This window comes from Anopheles coustani, chromosome 2, assembly GCF_943734705.1.
Source record: "Anopheles coustani chromosome 2, idAnoCousDA_361_x.2, whole genome shotgun sequence".
In the NCBI taxonomy this organism is placed as follows: domain Eukaryota; kingdom Metazoa; phylum Arthropoda; class Insecta; order Diptera; family Culicidae; genus Anopheles; species Anopheles coustani.
This window is the reverse complement of record NC_071289.1, coordinates 62,179,862-62,203,710: the sequence shown is the minus strand read 5'-3', so window position 1 is coordinate 62,203,710 and position 23,849 is coordinate 62,179,862. Positions and strand designations below refer to the sequence as shown.

The 23,849-nt window shown below is 42.3% G+C and overlaps 3 protein-coding genes across 3 annotated transcripts in view; all 3 read left to right on the top strand.

Moving 5' to 3' along the window:
* The first annotated feature begins 3,127 nt into the window (after nt 1-3,127).
* Nucleotides 3,128-19,092, top strand: LOC131266305 (putative fatty acyl-CoA reductase CG5065). The gene is made up of 10 exons (XM_058268762.1): nt 3,128-3,208; nt 10,190-10,325; nt 10,402-10,495; nt 16,832-17,086; nt 17,168-17,313; nt 17,375-17,677; nt 17,747-17,989; nt 18,063-18,214; nt 18,304-18,409; nt 18,543-19,092. The coding sequence occupies exons 2-10, from the start codon at nt 10,207-10,209 to the stop codon at nt 18,643-18,645; spliced, it is 1,521 nt and encodes a 506-aa protein (XP_058124745.1). The 5' UTR covers nt 3,128-3,208; nt 10,190-10,206; the 3' UTR covers nt 18,646-19,092.
* Nucleotides 19,093-19,294: 202 nt separating this feature from the next.
* On the top strand, nt 19,295-21,246 carry LOC131264781 (uncharacterized). Its single transcript, XM_058267048.1, has 7 exons — nt 19,295-19,580; nt 19,655-19,784; nt 19,854-20,312; nt 20,399-20,593; nt 20,675-20,873; nt 20,970-21,056; nt 21,124-21,246. Exons 1-7 carry the CDS (start codon nt 19,295-19,297, stop codon nt 21,244-21,246), a joined length of 1,479 nt encoding a protein of 492 aa, XP_058123031.1.
* A 1,593-nt stretch (nt 21,247-22,839) lies between these two features.
* Nucleotides 22,840-23,849, top strand: part of LOC131266304 (oxysterol-binding protein-related protein 9) — a 50,175-nt gene continuing 49,165 nt past the window's right edge. Inside the window, exon 1 of the mRNA XM_058268761.1 lies at nt 22,840-23,129. Coding sequence (XP_058124744.1) covers nt 23,022-23,129 — 108 coding nt within the window. The 5' untranslated portion in view covers nt 22,840-23,021. The remainder of the gene's footprint in view (nt 23,130-23,849) is intronic.

The following is a 23,849-nucleotide window of genomic DNA, read 5'->3' as shown; positions in this document are numbered from 1 at the left end:
GTGGTAGGAGGTGAACCTTTTGCGAGGCATAAATATTATTTAAAAATACTCTGCTTTGGTTCGTTCATGTTAGAGAAAATTATCCAAAATGTAACTGATGGTAAATTACAACAACATCTAACCACACAGAAGGAAAAACTAACTATTTTGTATGTTTTTAAATTGATGGATTATAAATAAGATTCAGAATTAGAACGTAAAAATGATTGTTTTTCATAATAGTTTCACAAGTTACTTCGTTTAATACAATAGAATAAAAAACAAATCCCGAAGGAATATGCAGTACAAGTTCTTTAATTCAATAACTATGCTCCACGCACGAGTTTTAAATCAGCTAATGAAAAAAAAAATACAAAATGAAGCAATTTTTTAAGCATGTTACTCTTTTATCTAGCACAAAGAAAAACCAGATTTTTATCTTTTGGACGGCTGTTCGTCCTGTGCGATTTCTTTAGACGATTTGTTCACGGGAATGCTATTGATTTATGCACATCACTATTTTGCAATAAAAATCGCTTGGCTCGTTGGGATGAAGAAAAAAAAAATACATCATCTATAGTAACCATCACCGTTGGTGTACACTACAATTTGCACCACCGAATCGAACATCAGCAACAAAATTCGTGTGCACGCATCATTAACGCTATTCAGCGATACGAGAAATGAAACAGAAAGTGAAGAAAGAAACCTGCCAAGACAACGGTCTGGATGAAAACTCGCACGAGCTCGAAGAAAATGCGTTCCGGACGCCGGGATTCAGATGCAGGAAAAGCAACAAACTGACTCCCGAACCGGCAATGAGTCCGATAAGCGCAATACGGTTTCGTTCGATTTTTCCCAGCGCCCAGTACCGCTTGATGTTTTCTTTATCTTTGCTGATGTCTGGCTTTTGCGTTTGTGGCTTGGTCGATAGTCAATCGATTTTCAATCATCATTGTCGGTTTTGGGCACCTCGTCGTTGCCGATCCGATCCTGTCTGCATCCGGTTTGGTGGGATGAGGAGAGTTTATGGATGTGTGTGTGTGTGTATGTGTGCGAAAGAGAATATTGGAGTGGAGCAGTGTATTTTGTTCACATCGAATATATTATCCAGCTGGCTGCCACTGGAGTGGCCTTCCAATAGTTGCGAATATTTGGACAATATGTTCGACCTTCCGTGGTTGGCAGGAGCTTTGGTTTATTTGGTTTGAAAACAAAGTTTCAACCCTGGGCTTTGTGTTGATAATCTATTAAATATTTGCTGCTACAAAGGAAAGGGAAAAATAACACTAGCACTACATGTCTGTCTGTAATTTAATAAATTGACCAAACAGATTAGATTTGTCAACAGTTATAATGAAGCTCTAAGGTAAATTCTTGGTAACAAAAAGAAGAGGACGAAGGAGTTTAAATTACTTTGTTAAGATTCAAAACATTGTATTGATGCATACATCACGAAACTTTATTGCAAAGTTTCCGATTGGTTCAACTTTGTAATTTAATGTTTAATTTTTGTTTTGACGTTTTGAATTTTTCTTTTATGGTTTTCATTACATAGATAGCTCAAGTCAGAGAAATCCTAGCCGACGCACATCTCGTGCTGTTTGAGTAATCAAGCGGATCACGAGTTTCGTGCGATCTGACAAACGAAAGGAAATATTCCTTTCGTTACGGCGGGTGAACAGCCGCATTTTGACTGCGCACTAGCGTGGTTGGCTAGCAGTGCTCCTGGCCGCATGGTGGCAGTCAAAAGGCGACGCCTACAGAAAATCGAAAACCACAGAAAATCAGGACATATGGCCTTTAGTTGCCAGTCCTTAACCTAAAGAGGTCTATGTCTCCAGGTTAGCTTGCGAAGGCCCAGGAAGCTGGATTCAATAGCCGTACTGGAGTAAATCCTCGACGAAACGAAGAAGAAGAAGAAGATAGCTCCTCAAGACAAAAAGGGAAGTTTCTTGATAACAATTTTACAATATTATATTATTTTAATTTATCATTATGAACTATTAATTTATTTTCATATGAATTCATTCATGTATTAACATTTTTTTCACATGTTACAGGCTGAAACCTTTTGTTTTTCTGTGGGTTCATGTAGAGTTAGTTTAATCTTTTTTTCGTTTACTTTTCTTTTTTGTTAATGTTTTTGCTGAATTGATCGTTTCACCTGTAATTGGTTGTGTCAATTATTGTCTAGCTTTTTATTTAGCACTGTGTTTACAAGGGGCCATACTCTGCCATAGTTGGTGAAACTTTGGCTTGCCTTAGATTAATTAATGATATTGCTGATACATAAAAATGCCGTTGCGAATGGATTTGCTTACTCTCTTTGATTAGAGCACGTTAATCACCATTGAAAGTTGAACACGAGGTCGACGTAACCCCGTGCGCTGTGAACCTTCTCATTGTGATAATTTCTGCGCAATATCCACCGATTCCAAAGTCACAATAGCTTCCGACACGTGCGCAATCACGGTTGATCGAGCGTGCCCCACGGAGAAGAAAAACAACCATGGCAGGCAGAGAGAAACCTGGCCCAAAACCCATCGTTCAGAGCATCACCGCGAAAAGCTCGCACGATCGCAAAGCTCAACGAATAAGTGTGCATGCCGAAAACGCGAGCTTTGGTAGTCAACGGTGCATTTGCAAGGAAACCTAGGCGGCTTAGGTACAGTTGAATACAAAGCCTTACGTCGATCGTGGAAAGTCGCGATGTGCGCGGGTCATTGCGAGCAGAGAAGGCTGCGCAGGCATGTCTGAAAGCATCAAAAACACTCCCAGAAGATTGCCTCATCGCTACAACGCGTTCGCTGCCTGTGGGTGGAAAAGAGATATAGTGCCTACATATGTGCGATGGCCGCGGATTGAACGAGTCCGCTTGTATGTTGCCCGAAATGACGTCGACTCGCAGCCTTTGGATCGGATTTTCCAACCGCTCACCGTTCTTTGTTGGCGCGAAGCTTGATATCTGCTGAAATCAAAGCGAGCCGTGGTGGGGAGACCTTGTGAGAAAAGCACCAGCCACCGTAAAACACTACATCCACTCCACTACGCACTGGTTTCGAATCTCGCGATCGCGGTTTGGAGCTCGATCGCGTAGGATCCGTCGGTCAGTCGATCGGTAGATTCACTGGTGAGCGGTTCGGTACGCAGCTGTCTGATTCTGTGGTGTTCTAACGGTTAACCAAAGTGCCACTAAACTCTGCAAGCAGCAAGTCAAGTGCAAGAAGTAAGTTTGGGTCATGGGTGAGGCGTCAGTGGAGTGGTGCGCTACTCTTGAGTGAATGTAATCCTGCAGTGTGCTGCTTGGAGTCGAACCGTGTTCCATGTTTCCTAGCACCGATGGATTGTGCAATTGACGTGGACCAACCAAGCCGGAAAGTGTTATTAGGTTAACGAGCCTTGTTTTTTGAGTTCCAATGTATGGTCTTAAAGATTAAATTTCTTGTACTGTGACTTAGAGAGACCTACAGAGAGTCAACGTTCATTTGTGGAAGCGAAGTTTTAGTTTATTTCCTCTAACAATAAGCAGACTTTCGAAAAGTGTTTGTGCTGCCATTCGGTTGTTTGAGTATTTCGAAAGATTGCGTGAGTTTAGCGTGATCGTAAACAACCGAGAGTGCTTTGGAATAGACGAAAAAATCAGGTGTTAAAAAAAGCCTCCAGCAAGGTAGGTCAGCCATCAAAGGCAGCATGGCGGCGGACTTCGAGCTCTGCGCGGGCTAGCGCGGGAGAGCTCTCTTTCGCCATTGCTCATCATCGCACACCCATCTTTCGGCAAATATTCGGCAGAGAATCGGTACCGGGCAGCATCGCTACACTTTTGCGCTGTACCTCGAATGGCCAAAACGTAAAGGTTACGTTTGCTTGGCCAGCGTCGACATTCAGAGTATGCGGCGCGTTTCATTACTCGTCCAAAGGTGTTAGATTTGGAAGACGATCGAGAAATCCATGGAGAAAAACACGGCTTCAGAGACGCGGAGAAGATGTAGTAGCTCACAAAAAAAATCGAACGAAGAAACTATTTCGAACGGTTTCGGGTTGTAACGTTTCTCAGCTGTTGGCCCGTAACCTGTTTTGTTTCATTCCACAAAATGCGACCAATCTTGATCTGCCGTTATTTTGTGGTCAATAGAAGCTGCTTAAAATTGCATCGTAAAAGTCTGACAACATCCGCCATCTACGATCTTGACGAGTTCACCCGATTTGGTCATTTGTTGCCAATGTTTTGGTACCAAAAACTTTAATTGTGATTCATTGATCGATTAGCTTTTACTTTCTACAATTTCTACACTGTGCCTCTAAAAAACTTCAGGTGTCTCCATTCCTCTTGGTGACCTAAAAGTATAAATCTAACTAAACCACCACCTACCTCAGTAGCAAAAGATCGTAAAGTCCATGCCAACTCCAGCGCGCACTATGTCGTGCTCCAATCCCCCGGTCTTAGTTGCGCACCCTTTTTGGAGAGGTACCAACTGCCCGTACCTGTTTGTCCGGAATGTTATTCCACCCAAGGAGAGTAAACCGAAAGTGGTTGGTAGTGCTTACGAATGTGCATAGGACCGTTCGCCCAACTACGATCCAAACTTCCAACCGACCGACACGCATTTCTAAATCTGCTGCACCGTGCAGAACGTCTGCACGTGTTCGAGTAGCACCTTTCCTAACCCCACTTGTTTCCTGCCAGCGGAATGATGCAATTCGGCGCATGCAAGATCATGCGGTGGGCTTAGCGACTATGCCTCTCGTGGTCCATGGTCGTTGAACCAAACTACCCTCGGTGTGCATTTCTTGTTTTCAGTTGCACTCGCGCGGAAGAAGTGAAATCACGCTGTCGACTTCAGCAACCGTCGATTCTTGCGACATTCTGCAACGAGGCGCACGTGGCGGAGGTTTCAAAGGAACCGGAATGTTTCCAGTACGTTCATTACCCTTCCAAAAACTGATTACGTAACGTTGCCGCTTCGGCAAGCGGTTTGGAATCGTTGAACATCCCAAAAGGAAGCCACAATTTCGCTACCTTAGGTAATCAATGGCGCTGGCCTGTACAATTTAGTTAATTGAATGTTTGCGTTGTTTGCTAATTCATTTCTCGATTAGCTCTGTGTCTGATCGATAAATAATCAACACCGTGTGTTTTAGGGCGCCTCGTTGTACCACTGTCTGTGAGTACAGCTTCCTAACAAATTAAATATATTTGATTCAAAGATACATTTTCATCGTCTTTAGTCAACTTTCAAACACTTCCTGCATGTCTTTTTTTCTTCATCTTCCTTCCAATACACGGGGATCATGTGACTCCAACCGAATTCAGATCCTGCTTCCACCTTCCCGATTGCCGAAGCGAATGCGACCCCCGTTGGTCAAGGTTACGTCGCATGTGGCATCCGGCGATGCCGGTTTAGTCGATGTGTTTTCGACCCCGTTCGAATGTCCCAAAAGCACCCCGAAGAAACTTGTTTTTGTCCGTTTCGTTTGTCAGTCGATGACGTGTTTTAGTTTTAACTGTTTCGACCAAGCTACTCCGAAGCTAAGGCGGAGCGCTTGAGTTTATCGGCGGACATCGATTTGTCATCCTCAAGGTGTTGTACCCTTCGATATCGTCTCACGGTCGGTGGATCGCGGGAGGCTGCATTTTCTAAATTTTGGTTCCAACTGGCCACGGCTTGTATTACGGATGCCGCCTCTGATGTCATTGACCTTCGCCGACGAGGTGATCGTACGATGAATATGGTTAGTCGGGGGTGAATCGTTGTTGTTGGTTGGTAACAGGAAATGGATGAAAATTGGTTTTTCAGCATATTTTAGTGCGATTTCTCTGTGCTAGATTTTTGAGTGGGTTCGCTGTTAGATCATTACCTTAGGTTGGGTGAAAATAACTCTTCAGGTTTCACACTTCACGTTTGCACTGTTTAATGGTTAGAATGAAATTTCATATTACGATTACATTTTAAGATTTTCAAGAATTTGAATAATTTTAATGAATGTAATATGAAAAACGTTTCCTGGAATTTCACAAATTTTTGGGGCTTTTTAAAAATTCGACTTGCAAAGTGCAACTTTCAGCAACATGATCCATCTTAAACATATTTGTTTTGAACTTGTAAAGCGACGTTCCAAATTTATTTGATGATGAGGGAAAATTTATCATCAACTTTTAGTTTGTTTCCTAGCTATGTTTTCCCTTTTCTCTCCTCCACATCCGCTTTGCGATGATGATACACGAAATTTAAATAAAAAGGCAATCAAAATTGACGAAATGATTAATTAGCGGCGTAGCGAAGCAACGAACGACGCACGTGCGATCGCTAAGTCATTCCCTTAGTTCGCTTTTAGTTTCTCCTGACGTAGTCTTCGGGTACCACCTGCTCCACTTTCGTCCGCACTAACCTTGCACGGATCTTGCCGACATTGACCTTGAAGGTGTAGGGTTGGTTTTTTTTTTTTGCAAACCTCAGCCGCTCCCGCATTTGGGTTTGGTTTGGAAAGCACGTTTCCTGACGTAGTCGTTCCAGGTGACGCTCTCGCATTCGGATCTCACGTGAAATCAGGCTTGCGGAAGATTTTGGAAAACCTTTGTGGTTGACTTTTCGAACAGATCGTTAAACTAAAGTGATGGTGCGTAATATTTTGAGCTTATTTCCTATAGTCTCTGACGTAACGGTCGAATGGCAGATCGTCGATTAGCATCGATGCGTGACTATTTCTTATTTAACTAACGTCTGAACTTACAAGGTAATCAACGACTTTATTGGGGAGGAAAACTAGTGAGCGGCATTAATTTGAAAATGTCCGATCAATCTTGGAACTATCAACAACACATTCGAAATTCCGTCGCCTGCCTCGATACACTAAACGAGTATGTTTCTCGTCATTAAGGATAAGCATTCGAGCGCAGCCGAAAGTGTTTCTTTTTCAGTGAATAATTTCGATAGGCGGCTTAATACAAAGTGGGTCATTGGAAATTGGTGGCCAAGGACGTCTCGTAGGTATTTCGCGGGGTTTTATGTTACCACGCGTAGGTTTGATAACAGGGAAGGTCCAAAAACATTTAGCACTGTCTCCAATCCTTGCGAAGATCGATCGTCACATGTTGAGGGCCTTATCTCACGCGACCTCCCGACGACACTATCTATAGATGCCGTAGGGAACTGTAGCCGGCATATTTTAGTATGTATGTTATCGTAAACAAGCGACCCGAGACAGAGCATTTGCATTAGTTGAAGGATGGTTTTTGGGAACCTCGTAACTGAATTGTCATGAGTTGATAATCTCAATGATCGAATTGCAAATCACACATTTTGCAAAAAATGTCGAGTAGTCGAAGTTGTTGAGTAAATGCATTTTTGATATCGACGGAGTTGAATAATGAAGTAAGATAAACACAGAATTAAAAATGCGAAGGATAAACAATTTCACCAGGTTCAACTCTTGGTTATAGAAAACAAATAAAAACAATAAAAAAAAAGTTGAAAAAGCTAAACCTACAACCGCAAGCGATTCAACAACTCAAATACACTTTTATTGCTTTTCTTCTAAATATAGTTAGTCTTGTCAGACAAACATGGATGGTATTTGTTTAAGATATAAGGAGAAAGATTCATAGATCTAAGAATAACAGTTTAATGGAAACCCGACGTATCACACAAAAAATCGATCATGCCCACGAAAGAATAATGAAGATTCATGAACGATTCATTGAAGATTGATGCATATTCATGAATGTGTCCAAAGATTCATTCATGTTTTAAGAATCGATTTCTCGTAGATCAATGAATCAATCTTGGTTGCAAGATTCATAAAAATGAATCTCCCTAAAAGTATCATAAGGCACACCTCTAGTAACTATCCGTAAGGCCATCTGGACCTATCCAACATGTCCAAATCTTCTGGCACTGCTGCAGGTCATTTCAACCATGTCTTGACGGTCACGGAACACCGGACCTCCCGATGTGGGTCTTGGACATTTTGCCTATTAATCGGCCAGAGATTAAAGGCGACCGCACTGGGCGAAGGTCGTCCCCATGAGAATCGCTAGAAAAGCTAGATAAATAACCACAAACCAAACCCTTCTGCAGCGTGTATGTTAAGGGCGACAGGGAGGCTTTTCTCTGTGTGTTTGTTATCTCTGTTGCTTCCTCTGCTGGCGTTGTTTTATTTCATCTCCTTCGGCGCACCGGTGCCACGGCTGAGGTCGAAGAATAAAAAATATTCAACCAATTAACCGTTGGCCGCCGATTGTGGCTTGTTAGGCGAGGTGAACAAACGCTTTACGCGGCGAGCGGTAAACTGTGCCACGGGTCTCGAGAAGCCATACGGTTGTTAGATTTGTTTGTTTTTATATATATATATATAGCTGCCCAACTGGAGATCCATACCAATACTTGTCAAGGTTGTCCCTTTATGCTGGACGACTAGCGACCGCATTTGTCAAGCGGTTAATAGCAAGAAAACGAACGAAACTAACGACGGAATGCCGTTTGAATGCTCTTTTTGGGCCGAAAAACCTGCTAACCTGCAACGGATACGCACGTACGCTGCGTGTGATGGGAGCATTCGGAGTGGAGATGAATATTGATGCCAACTGGTTCAGCTGACTAGGAAGATGGAATCTCGAAAGAGCTTCGGGGGAACTATAAGACTCCAAAAGAATTCGATCTTTACTTGATCCGAAACGTGATACACTCTCGTTTATGCTGCGTCACCGTTCACTTGACGATCAACGACACCGTTTTCCATTCCGGCACCTCAATTACTTTGAGGAGGGGAGGGGAAATTGAGAACAAACGTAATGACAACCTTAAGCTATGCTAGTTAAAGTTAAACCTAACAAGCTTCTACACGCAAGGCAGACGAACAAAAGTCCACTTTGTAAAATGTATATGCACACTTCGCGAGCGTCCACCATTGTATAATCTCTTCCATTAATCTTTCGGATGGCTGGTAAAGCAAACATGTTCCCTCAATCAATCAAACCAAGTGTCTCCTTCGATCAAACCAAGTGTTCGGAAGCCGATAGCATGATAAGAGGAATTATATCTTCATTATCATTAAAAGGAAAACAGGTTGATAAAAACACAATATAGCCTCCCAAATTTCAAAGACGATTTATCAAATCAGAAAATGTCATTCCCTGGTTTGCCAATTTATTATTTATTTTACCGCTAGGATCTTATTTCGACTCGATTCAATGTTATACACGAGAGATTTACAAATTTCATTTGTGTTATATCACAAATTTCAAACAATTTCTTTATGAAATAATTATAACTTATGAGAAAAATCCAAATAACAAATGGACTGTAACAAAACAAGGGAAGAGGTAATTTTTTCATGTTTGAATATCATATCTTTCAAGCACGTAACCGGTTGCGATAATTGAAGCCAGCTTTCCATCTGAGATTGTCCGGGTTTTTTTGTTTTTGTTTTCGTTACTTCTCTATCTCTAACCAGCACTTAAAACATATTTTTAGACTTGATTTCACACTGATCAACCAAAATAACCAAATGGAGCGACCTTTATTTTCGAATGTGCAATAAAAAAAGGATTTTTAAACTTTTTTGCTTTTCATTTTGTTTTATTATCGAATAAAAAAGAGTTCAAATGTTCAAAGTAAATATGTTTTATTTTTAATCAAGGAAAAGATTACTATCTCAATCAATAATTACAGGATAGGTTAGCTTTGAATCGTCTTATTTTGAATCAACAAACCATTTATCTATCGGAGAACATTTGACATGGTCTAACTTTTCCTCTCTGCTATTATATTTCCTTCTGAAAGTCCCCCAATACAATGTTTACCTTAATTACAATGATTAAATTTAGGTATTTTGATATTGAAAATATTGACATCAGTTCATTCAATATTTTGCTTATCGTTGTGGTGGCTGTGAATCGTAAGTTCCTGTGTATCGTCGCAGCAAAGCCTTCGGAAGCGATCCGGTGTGCAATCCGTCTGTGGGAAAAGAAACCCACGATGTTTGCAGCTACTTATTATGCAATCGGGCAATGCAAACAACGCTCACGGTCGCCGTGTGTAGTTCATGTTGAATAAATTAGCACATCGCTACTGTACTTTCCGTTTCAATCCGTTATTTGAGAGTTACGGTAATCACGACGCTGTTTAAATGGCGTCATGATTACGCCCCATCATCATCGCTGTAATTATTTTATCTCACACATCATGGTGTTTTCATCATTACCATCTAGCTTTTCCTGCCAACGTGATGGACGTCGACCTGAATGACGGACGCGACCGTATCGCGCCAATGTTCAAAGATCGCCACGTGCTGATCACGGGCGGAACGGGATTCCTCGGCAAGGCGCTGATTGAGAAGCTACTCCGGTAAGTAACCGACTTATGATAGAACTAGAAAACATCACCTCATTACTTACTACTACTCTGTTTTTACCCGTGCCAGATGCTGTCCGGAGGTCGGCAAGATCTATCTTCTAGTCAGAGCGAAGAAGGGCAAGTCGCCACGCCAACGCTTGGAGGACATCTTTGCCAATCCGGTAAGTCACTTCCCTGGTTCCAGGGGGATTGCGTACGCAACTCCGCAACCTTCGGCAGCTAAAGTGTCAGCGATGACTCCAGCGTTCGGCCTTGTAACCCCGCTGATGATCGTACCGAATTGGGTACAAGGATGTACGCAGCCTCTCGCGGTACTGGGGGAAACATTGCGGTCAAACGTACGCCTTCTGGTAGTTGGCCGATGATGGGGCTGAAAGTTGTCGCGGGTATACGCCATGCTTTCGCAGCATAATGAGTGACCGTCTGCGCGCGTTGCTCCTCGGAGCCGAGAGTGTGTTCGCGTGCCGATACAGGTGTAGGGGTGGCTGGGGTAATACGCACCCCTGGGGCAATACGCACCCCTTCCAATTTTCCTTGAAAGACGAGTTTTTAACGCGTAAAAAGTAGTCACCCTGTAAGATCAATCTAAAATATGGTCCCCCTGTGAGTTTGGCAGCTCTACATCAACAAAAACGCGAAATAAACGCAAAACAAAATCATTCTCAGCTCTGACAGTTTTTGTTATAATTTGACGTACCATTCCGCTAAGGAATAGTAAGTGCCAAAACAGTTATTTACCCACGAGGAATGTGAAGTTTAGTTGATTGTGAATCGGTGCTCGAGACTGGTCATGAAAATTTCGGTAAGTATGCATATTTACTCATATTTTAGTTGAAAATGTGTTCAACTATGAATGGGGGCAATATGCACCCAGTATGTCGGGGTAAAATGCACCAGTTTGTAAACAAACTAGAATGACGTTAGCTTTCTTTGGCAGAAATGGTTCGCAATTACATCCGGAAGTCAAATCGGCAATCGTGGAGCCTGGAGCAATTGCGGCGGGCGATAATTGCGGTTCGCAATGGATTTCCAAAGAATAGTGCTGCTCGGGAATACGGTATTCCAAAAAAAACGCTACTGCGATATTTATCCAAGATGGAGCTTCCACCTTCTGTGTCCAGGTTTGGAAGTTTCCAATCGATCTTCACTGTAGAACAAGAGAATGAACTGATGGCTCACATTTTGGAAATGAGCGAATGTTTCTACGGGCTTACGCCACGGGATGTTAGAAGTTTGGCTTTCGAACTTGCTGACATGAACGGAATCCCGCATCCCTTCGACCAGTCTGAAAAGTTAGCGGGTCACGAGTGGCTTAGGGGCTTTTTGAAAAGGCATCCGGCGCTTTCGTTGCGGACTGCTGAAAGAACGTCCCTGGCAAGAGCAAACGGATTTAATCAGACGAGTGTTGGAACATTTTTCAATCTTTTGGAGCACATTTTGGAAGAGCATCAATATCCAGCTCATCGCATATGGAACATGGATGAGACTGGTTTTTCTACGGTAAGTGATCTAGTTGTTGTACTATTCCGGATTTCATAATAAATATTCAATTTTAGGTTCCAACAAGGTCATCAAAAATTTTAGCCAAAAAAGGGCAGCATCAAGTGTCGGGTATTTCGTCAGGCGAGCGAGGTATAAACACAACGGTGGTCGTGGCCATGTCAGCTGCCGGGGAATTCTTAGACCTTATGTTTATCTTCGCCAGAATGCGAATGAACGACAGTCTGAAAGTTGGTGCCCCTGAAGGATCCATTTTCGCGTGCAATCCTACTGGCTGGAGCACGTGCACTACGATGGATCAATGGTTTGATCATTTTGTGGAACGTACACGACCAACTGCTGAATCACCAGTACTATTAGTGATGGATGGACATTCAACCCATACAAAAAATTTGCGAATGCTGGAAAAGGCCAAACGGAATCATGTGCGCCTCCTTTGTATTCCACCGCACACATCGCACAAAGTACAACCGCTAGACGTCTCAATGATGGGTCCACTAAAAACATACTATGCAACGGCAGTTGGAAACTTTCATAAGCATAATCCAGGTATTAATGAAAATGACGGCAATTTTAGAAGTACAAGATTTATTTAAAATTTATTTGCAGGAAAAGCAGTGACACCATACAACATCTGTGCGCTGGTCAAACAAGCTTTTGTGAAAGCAGCTACCATGCAGACAGCTCAAAACGGATTTCGTGCCACCGGTATTCATCCTTTCAATCGATCAATTTTTCCTGAGGCTGATTTCGCTGGTGCAAATTATTTGTTGGCAACCAAGAACAAATCTTCAGAGATTGTGGACCAATTGGTTGACCATCCTACAACCAGCTTCAGTGGCCATTCATTCGCTGAGCAAAATGAGCTGGGACCAATGTCGATGAGCAGCACAAATACATGTACAGAGGGAGAACCTGTGAGTCTCGCATGCTCTTTTACTGAGCAACACACGCAGACGGAACCAACCGATTTATCAGATGCATTGTGTGACTCTTCGGTTTGCCCAGAAGCATCGACAACATTAAGTCCTCTTGTCGATGCCACTGCTCTGAACAGAGCATCTGATGATCCTGTAAAAAAAGTTCGCTGGGACCACAACCGGGAAAAGCATGCAAATAAGACTGTGCCAAAGAATTTCAGCATATCTCCGAGTACAATCTGCAAAATGAAGGAAAAGCCTCGTATCAGTCGTTGCAAGAAAGATGGGAAGAAAAGCGAAGGTGCTGTTGAACTCACATCATCACCCTACCGAAAAAAACTAACAGAAACCACTGCACTAAAGGACATTTCCAACATTAAAAAAATAGGTCGGAAGCGCACAAGCCAGAAATCAAAATCATCCGACAAGATAGACGATGTGCTTTGCTTCAAATGCGGGGAAATGTTTTCACAGTCAGCGAAAGGAAATGGGTGGTCCAATTGCATTTATTGTCAAGGGTGGTATCATGCGATTTGTGCTGAGACCGTGGAGAAGTGTGATGAGTGCTGATCTACATCTGGACTGTGAAATATTGAATTCTTTATTATTATTATTACCTTTTTTGTTTTTATTATTATAAGCAAAGAATTATGATCTCGAAGATAGAAGTGATAACTGAACTAAGAAGTGATGTAAACTGTAATATATGTTGGATTAGTTATGGTCATGAATATTTTTACCATTATTACAGTTATTATTATCATTATTATTATTATTATTATTATTACATGCAATGAATTATACTGTAAAATATTAAATTGATTACTATTATTGTTCCTTTTATCTTTATTACTTTAATCATTATCATCATTATAATTATAATATGGAATGAATTATGATCTCGAACTTAGAAGTAAATGTTAACATTTTTAATCGTTCCAAATAAAAATGTTGATTTATAAAAGCATTGACTTGTTGAATTTCATTAGCTTCCGGTCAAATCACAGGATATTTTTGAGCTTTTTAAATGATCCAAAACTGTTTTTTGAGGAGTGAATTGTATCTTTAATTGACGGTGGATGTTGCCTCTTTGTTGTGGTGCGTATTGCCCCTTTGTTGTGGTGCGTATTGCCCCTTTGTTGTGGTGCGTATTGCCCCTTTGTTGTGGTGCGTATTGCCCCTTTGTTGTGGTGCGTATTGCCCCTAGCAAAGGTGCGTTTTGCCTCAACCAGATACAGATCGATCAAAAATTGAACTTTTTCAAAACTGAAAAAATTACGTTTTTCTTAGCAAAAAAAGCAAAAATTCCTGAACTGGTAACTAGTTTGAACCTTAATGAATCCAATTCAGTGATGAAATCAACAATCAAGAGCCAAGTTGTTAGAAAATTTTATAGTTTTCCTTAAGGGGTGCGTATTACCCCATCCACCCCTATTTAAACCGCTCCCCCAGCTTCAGTACCAAACATTCAAACACATCACACACGCACACACACAAACACACACCCCCAGACACATACACAGAAAATCTTTCTATTGGTTCAAGTTTCTCCACATCGGCACTCAAAAATCATGCACACCAAGTAACGGTTTTTTATGGAAAGGACGGGCGGGCGCCTCGACGCTGGGTCGCATAAGAAGCCAACCTTGAGTTGGGCAACCCGTCCATCAAGCGCCACGGGTGGTAGGGATGCTGCTGCTCTTATTTTTCTTACGCTTGTGCAGAAGCGGTGGAATATTTGAACCACTCATTTGAGCGTCAGATGGGGCAATCGCCGTGGCAATCGTTAGCACACGCCGTCTGGTTGCATGCGCCCGCCAGTTGGTTCCGTTGCCATCGCCGGTACGATGCCACATCGTGCAGCCGGGTTTTTCGACCCTCAGGTCGCGGGATTTCAACCGTAGGGTTCACATCAACACACGGTACATTTGGGTAACCCGATCAGGCAGGTGAGAAGCATGTTTTTTGAAGAACCCAATTCAAAAGATTTGTGTGACCATGATCGATTAAATGATGATTTTTTAAGAAACGGGGTGAAACAAATTCAAGATGAATGCTTTAGTTTTTCACCTGGTATACCAGGTGTGGCTACTGAAAGTATTCGTTTTTTATGGTGTTTTCATACTGTATATATTGTATGCATTTCGTGTTGAATCAATATATGTTATTTCTTTCTATTGACTTTGGAGCACTACTACATGGTGTTGAAAATATTGAACTCCGAACCAACGAATGGCCTTTTTCGACAGCTTGAACCTATGAACCTTCGGCCTATGAACTATGGACCCAAATCAATCTAAAATTTCTCAGCCAAACTCATTATTTATCTAGATGTGACCATAAAAATTCTCCTCCTTTACGATGAGGACTTTCAGAAATGCAAATCCAGAACTATACAAGACCAAAGGAAATTGTTAGAGCTTTAGATTATCTCGTAAGAAAATAATCTAACCTCTTTTTACAACGTGTCAAAGCAAGTTATAACATTTTTTCCAGTACGGCAGGATATATTACCTACGTTTACGATCGGCCCACGGCAGTAGGTCAAATTGCACTAAAGCGATGAATAATTCCATTCCACGGCAAACACGCACGCACACCTTTGCGTACCCGGGGTGGTTTTTCCCTGGTAAAACTGGTATCTCCTATGGACACGCAATAGCGCGGTATCAAGAAATACATCCAACCCGATACATCAGTCTGGTCGCACCAATGCTAGCGCAAGTGAAAATTGATCGAGTCCTCAATTACGCATAATTGCAGCACATTACCTGCCGTCGAATATTTTGCATGCACCCTTTCGGTGGGTCGGGAAAAGTGGTTACGTGAAATTCTATTTGCTGCACATCCGGGGGTTGGCAGGGGTTCGCTTGCCCTCTGTGAAAGGGTGTGACGTAAATTGACAGCATGCCGCATAGCTTCACGATTGGGAATGGCAGCGTGGCACATTTCCCGACGAGATGTTGGAATACATTTGATCGAATCTTTCATATCAAGTCTAATAGGTGATAAAACTAACAGTTTATATAGGAATTGTTATCGTTTAGACGGAGTTGGAATGTATGCGACAAAGTCTGTTATGAAAATACATTTATCAAATCAAATCACAGACCGAGAGCAGAACATTAAAAATCAACTAAACAAAAACTAGTTCTTACAACTAGTTAAAATCAACTAAACACTTAGTGCACCAGTTCTTACAGGTTTTATAGCATATGACGTTAATCGTAGAAGGATACGAACCTATTAAATTTCACTATCACAAAGTGAGCACTTACATATCCATCACGAAGCACTCTTTCTCAATCCAAAACCTACACGGCCACGCAAACCCATTAATCTTACAACCCATCAAGTCCGATGCCGGCGTCGACTTTTCCTTGGCCTTTGCCTTTGCAAACCAAACGTTGTCGCAAAACCGGCCATTTCGACAACTTTAACGTACAAGTTTGTGCTTCTAACAACTTAGTTGGTCTGGTTTTGGGGATCATAGTAGGTTTGATTTTTTTGTATACTTTAGCTATTTTAATGAGACCGTGAACTTTTTAGTTCAGCTTAGCAGAGGTATGAAGGTTAATTTTTTTACAATTTACATTGACCTAAACACCTGGGCATGTGGTTCTGCCACATTTGTATATTTTTTGCTGTATTACCTTGAACAACAAGTTGTTGTTTTAGTTAGGTCATGTTTAAATCTTTATCTGCTATAGAATCCGCATAGTTTTTATCCGCATTTAAAAATAGCAGGTTCAACGAATAGTAGGTTCAACGAATATCCTCAATCTAGGTTTCACAATACTATTTATTTATCAATTTAGAGAAAATGTACACAAATGATACACCATAATGAAAGTCGATCGAAAGGCCGTTTGTAATCAGATAAAAATCGCTGATACACCATTAGCGAAAATTGGCGAATAAGTTTCGCTGTTATAAAACATAGCCAAGGTGTTGCCCCGCACAGCGCACCCAGTTTTAGGGGGCACAGAGAAACTGGCAAGGGAATTTATAAATTAATTACTTTTCCTTTTCTTTATATCGTTTTTAACGCACCTCACCTATACGCTTGTTGCGTAGCTGTTCGAGACTGTCAAAGGTCTGCGCGGTCTCGATACATTGATAAGCCAATGTGTCGTGATCGGTGGTGACGTGACGGAGCCGGAGCTGGCCATTTCGCCCGAGGATCGCAAGCTGATTGCGGAAAATGTCTCCATCATCTACCACTGCGCCGCCACGATCCGCTTCGACGAAACGCTCAAGAAGGCGGTCATGCTAAACACGCGAGGCACCAAGTTTATGATCGATTTGGCGAAGCAGTGTAAAAAGTTGGACGTAAGTAGGGGGGCGTGGGGAAAGGAGTGTGACTTGAGAGGCGTGTACTGACTGTACCACTGTGGCAATATGTTTCGGCAGATGTTTGGCTACGTTTCCACCTCCTACTGTCACCTGAACGAAAAGCTGTTGCTCGAGAAACCGTACCCACCGCCGGCCGATCCGCACAAGGTCATCAAAGCCGTCGAGTGGCTCGAGGAAAGCGTCGTCGACGGCATGACCGCAAAGTAGGTTTCTATCATACATTCAAAGGCATTTAGATCTCTAACGATTTGCTTCCGTCGACAGAATTTTGGGCGACTGTCCGAATACATACGCCTACACCAAAGCCCTCGCGGAAGCCCTGGTGGTAGAGTCGATGAGCGAAATTCCGGCAGTCATCTTCCGGCCGTCGATCGTCATTCCCACCTGGCGGGAGCCAATTCCCGGATGGACGGACAACATCAACGGACCGGTGGGATTACTGATCGGTGCCGGCAAGGGTGTCATCCGTTCAATGTACTGCAACTCGACCGGATATGGAGACTACCTGCCGGTTGACTTTGCCGTTAGCGCCATGTGTGTCTGCACTTGGAACTACGTTGGAAACAAGTAAGCTTGCTAGAACATTCATGTAGTCTGGGAATCTGGAGGACTCACTTTGATAAACCTTTTTTCCAGGGACTTCAAGCGAAACATCTACCATCTGGTCAGCTCGGCCGAGATCAAGGTATCCTGGGAGGGCATCATCGAGCGGGGCAAATGGATTGTCTCGAACAAGATCCCACTGAATGGCGTTCTCTGGTATCCGGGTGGTTCGATGAAGCGTACCCGATGGGAGCACAACCTGGCGGCGTTATTCTTCCACTGGATACCGGCGTTTTTCATCGATTGTCTGCTCTACTGCTTCGGATATAAGCCAATGTAAGTGTTGCGAAGCAAGTAGAATACATTCGGCATGGATTTATAAGTTGTTTCTTTCCTTAAATGCTCGCAGACTATGGAGGATACATCAGCGTATTGCCAAGGGTTTTGAAGTGTTCGAGTACTACGCCAACAACCAGTGGGACTTTGATAACGCCACCGTGCTGTACCTAAGAACAATTATTAACGACGAGGAGAAGGTGAAATTTAAAATAGACGCTGGAGGTAACTAAATTCTTTACAATGCACAGGTGTCAGAAGCATGAACTAATTTGCTTCTTATTATTCTATTTATTTTACCAATCATCAAATAGGTGTGGAAATCCAGGAGTACTTTGAGAACTGTATACGAGCCGCACGGTGGTACATTCTTAAAGAAACCGACGACACTATTCCCGCCGCCAAGAGACACATGAGAGTGTAAGTACTGGATATTGGTGTAATATCGACTTCCACTTGTATATCTTTTGTTGGTCAACATCACCTTTCACTAACTCATAAATTTCTTTTATCTTACACTTTTCCGGTACGATTTCCGGTTCACCAAAACCAGCATGTGGTGGGTCGACAAGATATGTAAGACATTAATCTACGGTGGGCTCATTTACTACATCGGGAAGGCGCTCTACTCGCTGCTGTTTGCGTCCGTGTTCTAGCCACGCTCCCGTTCGCAGCGACTGCCACTTGTTGCCGCCGTCGTCGTACCGTACCGCAGTCTAACTCGGTGACACCGCGGGTTACCAGACCCAGGAGAAGCAGCCCGCCGTTCCACCGTTTGTTTTTCTTTTGATTAGGTGCAATTAATCCATAGTTGCCCATAGCACGATACCGGCCTGGGTGTCGTTCGTGCGGGTTAGATTATCATACCCCGTTGCCGGCGTTACATTGTTTTCTCCCTAATTCAAACCATTTCTATCCACCCCTTCGTTTGGTTCGTTTGGTGGGTACTAGTAGATCCAAATTTCTTCCATTTCCACGCATTTTCACCAATCCACGTGTGTTAATGTTTAACGTTTGGTTCGGTTTGATACGAAACTACAGTACCAATTTAGTTCGTTTTCGACATGGTGTAGTGTTGTATAGTTCTTTTTTTTACCCTAGGATTAGATGGAGTTGATAAGATTAATAACCAATAAAGTGTAAAAGAATTTGATTTTTATCTACCAAAAACCAATTGTTTTAATTGATCTAACGGAAGAACTCGAGCTATAAACCGGTGGATGTAGTCTAGTTTTGTTCATTCCAGTCGAAAGAGTTATCAGCAAGAAGTTTGAGGCACACCACGAGTTACGTGCATAAGACAACATGAGCAACGGAAACGTTAAACCTACCGACAGCACCTTCTGCCAGATAATGAAACCGATCTTCTTCGTCTCGAAGGTATCCGGATTGTGGCCACAATCGTTCCTGCCTGCATCTCCCGGGACCACAGTGCTCGACATAGCCTATCTGGCGGTACTGTACGCCATGTTTATTTTCTGTATTCTCGTTAATTCCAACGGGAAGTTGTGGGACTACTACATGCAGCCGTTCGGGTCGGATATTTTGCGGTACGGATTGCAAACGCATATCGTGAACGGGCTCTATCTGGGTAAGCGGAAGTGATGCACTGGATATAGTGCGCAAGAGGAATGCCTCTAATGAGCTGTGGATTTTGTTTATTAGGTTTGGTAATCATCACCATTAATATTGTGCAGTATAAGCGAAAATGGGAGTACATGAGCTTGCTGGACAGCATCACAAAGATAGTAGAGCAGGAGTTTTATGTTAAGAATCCAGTACGAGTTGTTCAAACGTAAGAACTAAGTTCTCATTGTGAAGCTTATTCGCAAAGGTGTTAATATATTGATTACAATTCTTCAAGGTTTATTTGGTGTGTCGTAATTGCTGAGAATGTCTACCTCATAGTGATTCTCGTCGGATACTACATCATGATCGATAGAACCCTTGAGATAAAAACTTCTTACTTTTATGCGTCATACTATTTAATGAATGTCACAACATTGGCGTTGTTGAATGAATACACCTATTTCGCTGTACACATACGCCGCCTTTTCTCAGTCGTTAACCGACTTATGAAGCAGTTACTTTTGGAAGAATCCAACAGTGAGACGATTTTACTTGATCAGAACCGGAAAAGTAGAACACCTACCATCGCATACGACGAGATCTTTACAATCTATGGGAAACCCACGAAGGACCGTGGATCAGAAGTTGCTGGAGCCCAGCATACTACCAAGCGTACCGCCCTTCCGAAAATTACTATGGTCGCTCCTGCATCGGCTGGATTCAACAAACTGTCGATGGACACTGTCTATAACACGTAAGCCAGATCTGCGGATCCTTAGTAACTTTTCAGATCAACTTCGATCAATGAATTGAATTGTATACCCATATCTTCCTATTTAGTTACGTCACGAAACTGACGGTAGATAAGCAGTCAAACATGGAATCGTTGTTAAAAACCATCAATCGTTTGTCCGTCCTTCACTACCATCTGTGCGACGCGATCAGGCTGGTTAATAGAATTGGTTCACTCCAGCTAATGTTTCACTTTGGCGCGATGTTTGTGTTTCTTGTGTTTGGATTATTCACCATCTATAAGTAAGTATTAGAAGATTCGCCAATTTCCGTATCCTTTAATGACCGATCGAATAATTAAAGAAACAAATTTTTCTCCCTTAGAGCATTTAATTCCGGCTCCTGGGCGTTTCAAGCGATGGCGTTCGCAAACACTACGTGGATTGTTTTCTATTTGTTGAGTATTGTAGTAGTTATCACAAGCACAACAGTCACACAAGATACTGGTCGGGCACTGGGGGACATCGTTCATCAAATCATCCGAAAGCATCAGAAAAATTTCTCCGATGAAGTCATCGAACGGGTATCGAAATAATTTTTTTTATTATAAAAATACTGAAATTGGCACCTTGGTGGCGAACTAGTGTAATAATTCAGTAACGTGTCTTTTGTATTTCAGCTTTCGACACTATCGTTGCAAATCAAAATGAGGGATATGTCTTTCTCTTGTGGATTGTTTCATTTTGACTGGAACCTTTTTGGATCGGTAAGTTTTCGGTAAGTTATATAGAATGAATTGTTTCTGCTGATCCATATGACTGGGTTGCTTTCAGATGCTATCGGCAATGGCTATGTATTTGGTGTTTCTCATTCAGTTCGACGTAACACCACCACGTGGGTTTTCATCAGCCAATTGGACCATACCTTCTGTCGAAGCAATAGATTCTGACAATTAATGCTTAACGTTTTGATATATTTATTTTTTTAATTATTTGAAACACTAAATAAAGTAATATGACTCACTATATCTGACAATTTAATCATTTATCATTTGAAACAATCAATCTGAAAATGGCGAAAAAAATTAAACTCAATTCCACGTGTGAAGGTGATACGCACATGCTTGGACTTCAAGTACCATGCAGGCAAATTCACGCGAAAATGATCATTTAAAATCTAATGTTCTCCTACCTAAATGATTAAAATCAATCAAATTAATATACTTCTTCTTCTTCTTCTTGGCGTAACGACCTCTTGGTCATGCCTGCCCGTTAAGGGCTTACGAGACTTGTTTCCCTGTTGTACGTGGATAGTCAGTCCTCTCGTATAGGGGAGGGTCCGGTCTCGGTTGGGATTCGAACCCACGCTGTCGAGGTGGTGAGCCCCGGCGCTCATGGGCCGATTTTCTAGCCGGCGCTACCGCTCGGCTGTCGCGGACCCCCCGCAAATACATATTATATAATAATCAAATTAATATACATATTATATAACCCCGCGTCCACACGGCATAGTAGCGTAGGGATTTTGACCCTCCGTCGTAGTGTAAATGTTGGTCGAGAGGCCTTAGCCACGGCCATAAAAAATAGTTGACACTACGACGGAGTGTCAAAATCGCTACGCTACGATGCAGTGTGGACGCGGCCTAATATGGGTTTCGGCGTGGGTTCGAATCCCAACCGAGACCGGACCCCCTCCCCTGTACGAGAGTACTGACTATCCACGTACAACAGGGAAATAAGTCGCGTAAGCCCTTGGGCAGGCATGACCAAGAGGTCGTTACGCCAAGAAGAAAAAGATTATATAATATATGGCTTATAAGCCATGGGGTATCACATTTGTATTTTGAATATGAAATCGAATTGCTTTCGATACGTTACACATAGCGTTACGTGCCAGATAGGTCAACCGGTTTACAACGGTTAACGGTAGACGATTTGAACGTTAACCGAACGGTTTGAAGAGATGCAAGAAATACACTATTTGTCGATCGTTATAAACGAAGTTAATAGATTGAATGCTAAACATTAAAACGCTCATACGGATAGGTTATCAATTAGGTATAATATGATTGAATTTTTCTATACTTTGTGATTTTTCTGCAAAGAATCGCAAAGCTTTGTTTAGTGATGCTCATAGAGACTCGGTTTTAAATCATCAAAGTATGACTTTTCGAGGCCGCGCGAGAGATACCGAATGTCATTTCATTTGCTGGTGACTAGTGGTGGAATAATCAAACTCCTGTAGGGATTCCAATATTTTGAATCAAATCCGATCTTAGATCAGGATCTCCAAAACCAAATCCCAATTCGTCTTATCCAACATTTGCACATCCAATTTGCCAATTATTTCTATCATTTGTTGAATTCTACTACATTTCGAAAAGCATCGTGTATTAATCGAGTCACATCGAGTTGGAATCGAGTATTTTCGAATCCGTCAAATGGGACCCAATCCGGTAGAATCCGTCATGGAAAGGAGTCTTCGGATCTTCCGAATTTCGATTCTGCCAACACTAGCGTGTACTTTGTTGTTTTGCCTTGCAGAATCGTTTTCGTGCGGGTCGTCCGGTGGTGCAATTTGTTCGCGAAACAATCGTCCGAAGGCGACAAAAATCAGTGTTTCGGTGCAATCAGTTCAAGTGAAGCACTTTTCGTCCATTCTGAGGGCTGCAGCTTAGCAGCAGAGAAGCTTTCGAACCTGCGTCTTCTTCTGAAGCTTACATTCGCTGGCAATGGCGATGCTGGAGGGAACACTGTCCAAATGGACGAACGTCATGAAAGGATGGCAGTATCGGTGGTTCGTTCTGGATGAGTACGCCGGATTACTGTCGTATTACACCGTAAGTTGACCATGCATGAACTACTTCACCGTTGCATTGAAGGCGAGGAGGGTGATGTGAAGTCGGAGAAACCGCACTGTTGGCCCCATTTTCGCACCGTTTCTACCGTGAAAGCTGTTTGTTGTCATTTTTGCTGCAAGATTGTTTTCTTGTAAAGATGCTAACCATACTCTACGAAAGGCAATTTATGTTTGTTTTCAACTTGTAGATGAACAGAAACTCGCTGGTTGATTCTTTCTCTATGCTCATTTATGTGAAGATGAAGCGCAGCGATCAGGCAGATGTGGCTTGCACTAAGTAACACAAAATTATCTTATCAACACATGGGGCAGCTCTGAAAGAAGAGTCCAAGATCGTAGAATGAACCGACGGCGTCTGGATCTGATTTTTCTCAATGATGTCATAACTCCACGCATACATAACTGGTATGGTTCTCCTAGCATTTTGGGACTCAGTATGTAGATCACAAAAAGACGCGGTATAGTATAGCGCACGCGATAAAGCGCACAAAAACAATAATTCACTATCGTGATGTGGTGCTATTCAAAGCATCTGTCGAGAACATTCTTTGAGCCCGAACATGGTCACATGGCCGTACATTACATCAACAAAATTCTCCATCCTTCCATGATAAATTTTTGTTGCGTATGATTCCACGAGCTTCTAACTAAACGGTACCCGTTTTAATCAAGAAGTCTTGGCACAATTTATGAATGTTAT